Source organism: Gossypium hirsutum, chromosome D03, assembly GCF_007990345.1.
Source record: "Gossypium hirsutum isolate 1008001.06 chromosome D03, Gossypium_hirsutum_v2.1, whole genome shotgun sequence".
NCBI classification, from domain to species: Eukaryota; Viridiplantae; Streptophyta; class Magnoliopsida; order Malvales; family Malvaceae; genus Gossypium; species Gossypium hirsutum.
This window is the reverse complement of record NC_053439.1, coordinates 16,907,526-16,916,974: the sequence shown is the minus strand read 5'-3', so window position 1 is coordinate 16,916,974 and position 9,449 is coordinate 16,907,526. Positions and strand designations below refer to the sequence as shown.

Here is a 9,449-nt window from a genome sequence, read left to right as displayed (position 1 = left end):
AAAACAGTGTCGTTTTATTCCAAATGAAATAATTTTTTTGCGGCATTTTGCAATAGCGGCGTTTTTATAAAATACGCCACAAAAATAATTTTATTTTAAAAAAATAGCGCCATTTTAGCATAACAAAACAGTATCGTTTTATTCCAAATAAAATAATTTTTTACGGCGTTTTTATAAAAAGCGCCGCAAAAAATAAGCAATAGCGTCGTTTTTAACGCCACAAAAAAATTACGCTATTTTATAAAATTCACTCCCGCCCGAAATTCCCAACTTTCCCCCCTAAAATCCCTAATTTCCCACAAGAAAAAAAACGCAAAAGCTTCAACTCATGGCCACAACGTTCCCTTTCTCAAGATTCCCTTTTTATTTCTCATGGCCATATGGATCATATTGTTAGTTTTTTCCTTTCTCTCTTTCTCTTTCTTGTGTTCCTATTCTTCCTGTTCTCTTTCTCAAGATGTTTACGTTTTTCTTTTCAATGTGCTATTTTCTTTATGTTGATTCCTACAATACTTGTATATTAGGCTCTCGCCCCTTATTTTTTGTGTATTACTTTTGAATACATTCGTCAATCAGAGCTTAAGCATAATTTAATCGGCTTGGATGGGGGTAATGTGCAACTTTTATTTAACTTTTAAGAGCTTATCCCTTTTAACTTTTAGTTTTGGTTTCGTTGTTCTAAAATATTCCTTGTTTGTGCATAATCTGTTTTTTTTTACACACTTTTAGCTCAGTCGAAATGTTTCTAATATGTGCTTGAAGTTCCCGTGTATTCCAGGGGCTTTGGGATGTAGAAAGCGACAATGATGGCCAACAAGAAGGCTGCCTTTTGCTGGTTATATCCCAGTTTTAGTCATTCTATCTAAAATGTTCTTTGTAGGTAAGTTTTTTTGGTGTTCTTAATAGATTTTCAATGTTTAGTTCAATGTGATTTGTTGTGTTAATACAGCAGATCACAGCATATATTGTTACTCTTCACATCCCTGTACATGATAGATAGTTGACAATCGTGGTGCAAATAAGCCAACCCCTAAGCGGCGGCAATTACCATTGTAAGCTATTGTTTTCCATGTATTCATAAACTAGAAACCTAAACTCATCGCCACCGCAAAACATCAACATTTTTAATGATATTGCCATGTTGAATTAGATCTAAAAACCACTTTCGTCACGCGTTTAACAGCCATGCATGGTTTGTCCTATTTTGAGATTCACTTTATAAACCCGACCAGACCCATCTGTTCTTGAGATTCACTTTATATGGGCATGGGTTGTGCTCCGAATTTGGAGTGGGTTCTAAAAAACCCTATAAGCAACTCGATAAGCAGTAGAAACATGCAGTTATAATAGCATGGAGGAAGCGTTTGCAAGTTCCAGATTACCCAATATACTCAGATGAAAAAACCATTTTTTTTCCTTCAACCTGTTTATCATTTTTCATTCTTCTTCTCACAAGTTCACGCATCAAAACTTTTCACTTCAAAGGTTAACTTAGACACGTGTTAAAAGATCATTGGTGGGCACAAAGGTTAACTTAGACACGTGTTAGCTAAGGTCGTTTTCAACTCTTTTCAACCCTGGACATATGTGTTACTCCAATCTTGAGTATTGACATACAAAACTGCAATGTCTCATCTAACAAATTTGCCCTTGTAGTTCAATTTTGCTTGTATCATCTCCTAATTGCATTTGCCCTTGTTCATTTTCTAAGATACCAGTTAGATCGTGTTGTAAAAATACCTTGTCTATTGTGTGAGCATGGGAAAGCTATATAATAACATATCCAATCATTGCAGCCTTTTCTTAATGTTGCAGCGTTTCCCTGTAGAGTCCAAAGGACGACGTAAGAAGTTGCAAGAAGTATATAGTTACGTTAATGCAGTTGTGGTTTTGAGTCCAACTATTTTGCCATCCATTTGCATTTTTTTATTGTTGTTTCTTTTTGGATTGGGCAGGTTGGTTATGTGACAACCATATGCTTCACATGTTTCCTAGTCAGATGCATCATGGTAGACCCCTCATTTCTTTTCTGACTTTACTAACCCTTTGTATTTCTCTTAAGAAAGCTATAAGCTTGTTTTATTTGATCTTTGCGAAACTTTAGTTGCATATAATGTTTATAGCATTTTTGTTAAAAAATGGAAGTAATCAACTTGAACCCTTTAGCTGCTAGTTAGTTTAGATCATTTATCTAATTGATCAATCATTGATCATTTGTCCAAACTTATATAATTTGAGCTCTATTGTTATTTTTTTGTGTAGATGTGCTTTAATGCATTTGACAAAGGTGCTGACCTTGATGTTTTGAACCATCCAATTCTAAACTTAATATATTACTTGGTAAGTTTGATGAATGGTTGTTTTATGTTGCTTATTGCTATTAAGTTAGATACTCATGTTCAAATACAGTGTGGAAGTTTCTTAACTTATCTTATTGCCATATAAAAATTAAATGATTGTTGCATGCTTCTTTTACTTAACTAGAAATTCATATTTCAAGAAACTGCAAGTTTGACAAGCAATTTATAAGTCTTTACCATCAGATTTTTACATCAAAGAAGCTTTTAAGTGCAGTGATGATTATTTTTGCCGTCAAATATAAAACGGGTTTAACATCATATATTGTTATGACCAGATGTTGTATACTGGGTCAAATAGACCACCATCACCCAACTTTTATCCTCATTGCAACCTAGTCCTTGAACTTAAGGTTTAATAATAGTTTCACTGATAATTGTGAGTTACATCTGCTGCCATGTATTAAGTTTTTTAATTTTTACTAATTAAATTAAAGAACATAGACTTCTTTGCCTATTATCATAGAAAATAGATTTATCATGGTGGATTCTAAATATGATTCTTGTTTTATTTTTGAATTGTATGCTTTTTTTTCTGAATATAATCTTTAGTTTAATACATATGGCTTTTATTATTTTTACTTAATATTACAATCTGATGTTATCCTTGAGTGTCAATTCTTCTCCTATATATATATTTCTATTGCATGTCAATCAAATGCTATTTATCTGCGACTTTAATATAAACACTAATCACATAGGCTAAGTTGGTATATACTATCTACCGAGTAGTTTCGACTTCACAAAATAACCAAATAAAACAATCTAAGTAGGATGTCAAACTTGGTTTTCTCTCAACAATCTAAGACTGAATATATCTATTATTATAAGTCCTAAGCGTGGGACATGAACTTCATGCCTTGCTTATAGATATGGAAAGTGAACATTTTAAATGAATTTTGTTGGTTGGTTTGTTTTCTTTTGATGGGCAGTTGGTGGAAATATTACCTTCATCCTTAGTCCTTTTCATTTTGAGGAAGTTGCTACCAAAACGAGGTATTACCCAGTATCATCCTAAACGCTGAATGATTGACAAATTATGAAGGAATTAACGATTTCAAAAACGGGTCATCGTGCACCCTGCAAAAAAAGAGAGCAGAAAACAGCAATAGGGGGAGTGGCAAATTATGAAGGAATTAACGATTTCAATAATGAATGGATATTTGATCCTCACTGTATATGTGCAGGTGTGTCACTGTTTGCGGCACTTGGCTTTTTACTGTATGGTGGAAGGTAATTGCATTGACATTTATTGTGTTGTTTCTAATTGTTTTAATGGCATTGGAGCTAGCTTAGTGTGATAATTGTTTTATGTTTAGGGAGCAGACATTTTAAAACCTGTATATCATTTTTCTTTTTATATGTTGACATAAGCTTTGATATCTGGTTTGTGAATTAAAGGAGTGGATTTTTCCCTGTTATAACAAAACCAGGAAGGATAACGTGCGTTAAGCATTTAAATATAATAAACAATATATCATGTTGATATAAAAAAGCAATATATCACTATATTGTACTACAAAACACTCACATCTGCATACAATGAATGTAAAATATACTAATGATGCAGCTCAATTAAAACTTTTTAATATGGATATACTTTGATCACATGTGTGCACCTAGTTACTGACACTTAGGCTTTGCTAAACATTTGTACTCATTGTTGATAATCCTGTATGTATCAACATTAGAACAAATATTATTAGTTTATTTAGAAATGAATACTTGGTTATGTGGCTTTTGTCAGAGAAAATTATTGACGACGACTCTTTTATTTCAATGTTGCTTGTATCATCTCCTAATTGCATTTGCCCTTGTTCATTTTCTAAGATACCAGTTAGATCGTATTGTAAAAATACCTTGTCTATTGTGTGAGCATGGATGATGAAGATGGTTCTTTTCTTTTTCAAGTTCTAAATTGTTTAACAATAGGTTCTTTGTTTTCTTAAGCAGGGATGATGAAGATGATTCTGTTGCCAAGATGAAGGCAGCTGAGGAAGCCTTGGAAGCAAAACAAAAAGTAACAAATAGCTTGCCTGCTACCTGTTCTTTTTTTTTTATCATGTTTTATAATTTTGTGACAAATTGTTCTTGGTACTCTGAAGATATTTATACAAATTACCCTATGATTCTATTGTATTTATACTGCATGGCTGCACCATGTATTTCTTAACTAGTTTGATAAATTTTATGTGTGGTGTTTAATTTTTCGTTACTTTCTTTCCATTGTTTATTTTAGTTTTGATTCTAAATTTTTATTTTTGCTTTAATATTTACGACAACTTGAGTTCTAACTTTTGGATTTTAATTGTGTTATTAATTTATTATTTTAAATTCTAAAACTAAATTCATTAATTTTAATATTTAGTTTTAAAGTTAAAATTTTCATAGAAAAATTAATTTAAATAATATTTTTTATTTATCCTTAAAAAGTATATTTAAAGTTCAAATTTAAAAAATAAAACATAATATAATATTTATCATAAAAATAAATATTATTTGATTAAAATAATTTTTTTAAAGATTATGTTTTTAGCGGCGTTTGTAAGAAAAGCGCCGCTAAAGGTCATAGTCTATGGCGGCGTTTGAGGGAACAGCGCCACTAAAGGTCATGGTCAATAGCGGCGTTTGTTGGAAAAGCGCCACTAATGGTCATGGTCTATAGCGACGTTTTTGGGAAAAGCGCCGCTAATGGTCATGGTATTTAGCGGCGTTTTTGAAAAAAGCGCCGCTAAAGGTCATGGTCTTTAGCGGCGTTTGTGGGAAAAGCGCTGCTAAAGGTCATGGTATTTAGCGGCGTTTATGGGAAAAGCGCCGCTAAAGGTCATGGTCTTTAGCGGCGTTTTTGAGAAAAGCGCCGCTAAAGGTCTTGGTCTTTAGCGGTGTTTATTTCTAAAAACGCCGCTAAAGTTAGCGACACTGTCATTAGCGGCGTTTTTTGTGGCGTTTCTCAAAGCGTCGCTAAAGGCCTAAAAAAGCGCCGCTAAAAGCCTGTTTTGGTGTAGTGAATGTCTAAGATTACTTAAATACATATATGGTTGAGTAAACTGTGATATTGATATTCTGAAATGACTAATGTGAAATCTATGATATTATTGATGATTAATTTGAAAAACAGATACTCTAAACTGCTAGTTGAATGTGACTATTCTATGCGTTATTATTTAATATGTCTTACCAACTATTTGTATTGGTTTTCTTGTGAATGAACTCACCTTGAGTGTCATAGCTTACTCCACCATTTATTTCCATCCTTATAAATAACCCACTAGGTTAGGATGCGAATGCGACATCTGAAGGGTCTCGACTAGGTTTTTATTTATTGAATTATTTAGGCTTATTATTCGATTTATTTTATTATTCAAAATTTGTATAAATTTTATTTTGAACTGTGGCATGGGATTTAGGATTTGGGTTTTGTTTTTATATTGCATGACACTTAAGTTGAATTTAAGGATGCCTAAATTGATTACTATGTAGTTAAATATAAAAATCCGTTTTTTATTAAAAATACATATTATTTTCAATTTTCAGCTACTAATTTATAACTAAAATTTTTAGTAATAAATAAATCAGTATTTAACTAAGTTTTCATCTGAAGTTAAACAAATGTTTTAAAAATGATTGTTTTTAAAACTCTGATAATTTACAAGATCATTTCGATGGCTAATGTAATCTTTTGAATTCAGATCTAACGTCTAGACCGAGTTGAGAGGTTACAAACACATTGACTATATTAGAAAGATTTCAACACATTTTACCAGGCAATTAATAATATTAAAAACATGTATAAGCATGATTAAAACTAAGGGTGAGCAAAATTTAATACTATTCGAAAAAATAAAAACAAAAACTTAAATCTCGAGTTAATTAAATTGAGTTATTTGAATTATTCGAGTCAACTCGAATAAGAAATTTCAAATTTCGAGTTTGAGTCAAGTTGAATTTTTACAATTCGAATAACAGATTAGTATAAATACCGTTTTGATCCCTGTCAATTTTGAAAATAAGCAAATTGGTCCCTCTTAACAAAAATTACAAAAGAATCAAAGTAATTTTCAACTTTTGAAAATAATTTTTAAAATTCAAAATATTTATAGAAATTCTAAAATTTATATTTTTTAAAAAAATATAAATTTTTTTTAAAAAATCTTTAAAAAATCTAAAAAAATTTAATAAAATAATAATTTTGGAATCTAAATAAGTGATTAATGATTCAAGTTTATCATACTAAAATATCTTATTTTTTTTATTATTTTGCTTTAAAAAAGTTTTCAAATATATATTGTTTCAAATTTTTGTGTTCTAACATGGAAATATTTATATTGTGCAAAATTTTAATTTAACATTATTAATTTTTCTAATTTAACTCAAATGGTTTCACTCGATTTAATCGAATGCTCACATTAATTTGAGTTATTTGTAAATCCAAATAAAAAAGGGTAAAACTACGTCGTTTTGATAAATGTTTACCTTTTCTAAAGTTAAAAGTCAAAACTATCAAGTTAAAAGGCAAAACTACGTTATTTTGATAAATGTTTACTCATTAGTCTTATTTTCCTTCTCGAATCGCCCCACACTCCTTTTTTCTTTTAGTCAAAATTAATGTAAAAGCTTGTAATTCGTCTACTAGTAAAATAATCGGTTCATGAAAACGGAACATTAAGTATAAATAATAAGATTCGTTAATTCGACTCGGCTTAACTCGAAATTTTTTGACTCGATTCGAAAAAAATTCAAATTGAGTTCGGTTGCTAACACAAGATTTATCAACTCGACTAACTCGAAATATTTTGACTCGATTCAACTTGACTCGATCTAATACTCACCCCTAATTAAAACCATTAAAGTCAATTCATGAAATAAATTTGACAATACCATGCATTTAATTTAACTATAATACAAAGCGAATTTAAATTTAAAAAAATTAAAACTGAAAATAACATTAAAAATAAAAATCACTCTACTTAACAAATCGAACATAAAATATATAAATTACAAAATAGAAAATAAAGTCAAAATAATATATAACTTACATAGAATATACATTATTATAAATTAAAATATATGTATCTTATTTAAAATTATTTTCAACAAAAAGATTAACATATTTTCATTAAATATTATTATATCTTAAAAACAATTACAATAATAACGAAAATAACATTACAAAAATATATATATATATATATATATATATATAACCAATTCTTCCAACACCTTAATTATATAAAATAGCATAAAAGTAAAATAAAAATAACAACAAAATGAAAATGAACAATTAAAAATTAAAACATAAAAACTCACTTAATCGAAGTATGGGTTTAGAAAAATATTTGAAATATAGTTTTAGTTTGAATATTGAAGGGAAAAAGTGAAATGAAAGGTTTGAAATATGTTAGGATTTATGGAGGAGTGGGGTAGGATTTTACAGAGGAATGGGTGGGGCTTAGTAAAGGTAGTTCTAAGAAAAGAGTGGAGAAAATCAAAAAATCGATTTGATTTGGTGCGGGTTTTGTTTTATTCGATTTGATTTTGGATTGATGTTATCACTTAAATTGTATAATTTGTTTTATCCAAATTAAATTGAATGAAAATTTTATTTAAAAGAAGTCATAAAATATATATATAAACCAATTCATTTAACTTCCTTCTTCTTCTTCTTATTATTAAAAGAAATGACCATACAAAAGTTAAAGTTATGAAAGTGTAGTAAGTGGATTTTTTTAAATATAATCATTATAATTATGAGTATAATTCTAGTTTTTGGAAAATAATTTATTAAATTTTATAATATTTTATTTATAAAAGAAACAGTTATCCACAAGTTGTCAAATATATATATATTTTATAGTTATAAATTTAATCGATCAGATGACATTGCAAGGACTCGGTTATAATTAATTAAAGTTAGCAATTAATTAAAAGAAATGACACAACTAAACATTAGGTATATGAATGATTTATATATTAGCTTTATTTTAACAACTTTGAATCCTTTATCAACTTAATAGCTTAACTGAAAATAAGTTCTTAAATGGTCTCGTGGATAATTATGATATTAATTTAATTATTTAATTCACTTTATAAATGTATAAATGAATTTAGAGCATTTATTAGGATAGTTGTGAGAAAAAAAATTCAAGAATGGCAATACTAGATTTTTTAGCCCCAAAAAAAGGTGATATAGTTTTTTTTACAAAGTCCAAATTTATTAAAAACCGCCTAACCGAATTGAACATTAATTATCAGTTTTAAATATTTTGGGATTTTTATTCAAAACGATGTCGGTTTCAAAAGCTAAAAATCGAATGGAACGACTTGATTTAATTTTTATCCAAAAATTGAACCGAACCAAATCTAATAGCCTTAACAAGAGGGGGAAAAATTCACTACAATCACTGTTAGGCTTGTGAGGGACAATGATCCTTTTTGAGCCTCTTTGCTCATACTAAAGCAAAAATGAAATGAACCTCATGTGTTAGCCTGATGGTCAAGGTGTCTATTGTCCTAGGAATGGCCTGGGTTTAAATTGCACTACTTGCATTATTGTTAGACTTTTGCCTTCCTCTTATAATTAAAAAAGAAGCAAAAACGAAATCACCGTTTACCATTTTAAATGGTGATTTAGCACACCTTCCTCTTATAATTAAAAAAGAAGCAAAAACGAAATCACCGTTTACCATTTTAAATGGTGATTTAGCACTAGCTGCATTACTATTAGAGTTTTGCCTTCCTCTTATAATTCAAAAAAAAGAAGCAAAAACGAAATCACCGTTTACCCATTTTAAAGGGTGATTCATGCTATTTTAATAAATAATTTTGAAGTTATATTATTTAAATGGTGATTTAGCACTAGCCTCATTGTTGTTAGAGTTTTACCCTCTTCTTATAATTAAAAAAAGAAAGAAGCAAAAACAAAATCACCGTTTACCATTTTAAATGGTGATTTTGCATATCCCATTAGTACTATTCATTTCATACTATTTTAATAAATAATTTTGAAGTTATACTATTTTAAATGGTGATTTAGCATTAGCCGCATTGCTGTTAGAGTTTTGCCTTCCTCTTATAATTAAAAAGAAAAAGAAA

The 9,449-nt window shown here is 29.2% G+C and overlaps 1 protein-coding gene across 6 annotated transcripts; it reads left to right on the top strand.

Annotated features, from left to right (window-relative positions):
* The first annotated feature begins 244 nt into the window (after window positions 1–244).
* LOC107949482 (tobamovirus multiplication protein 3) lies at window positions 245–4,572 on the top strand. Of its 6 annotated transcripts, none has more exons than XM_016884139.2 (9): window positions 265–609; window positions 779–880; window positions 997–1,052; window positions 1,797–1,860; window positions 1,956–2,009; window positions 2,263–2,340; window positions 3,290–3,353; window positions 3,545–3,590; window positions 4,311–4,572. In XM_016884139.2, exons 4-9 carry the CDS (start codon window positions 1,807–1,809, stop codon window positions 4,528–4,530), a joined length of 516 nt encoding a protein of 171 aa, XP_016739628.1. In that variant the 5' UTR covers window positions 265–609; window positions 779–880; window positions 997–1,052; window positions 1,797–1,806; the 3' UTR covers window positions 4,531–4,572. The 6 variants fall into 6 exon arrangements, with proteins under 6 accessions (XP_016739626.1, XP_016739629.1, XP_016739628.1 ...); XM_016884136.2 differs by having other exon boundaries at window positions 270–392; window positions 525–609; window positions 997–1,860; XM_016884137.2 differs by having other exon boundaries at window positions 245–392; window positions 997–1,860.
* The last annotated feature ends 4,877 nt before the right edge of the window (window positions 4,573–9,449 follow it).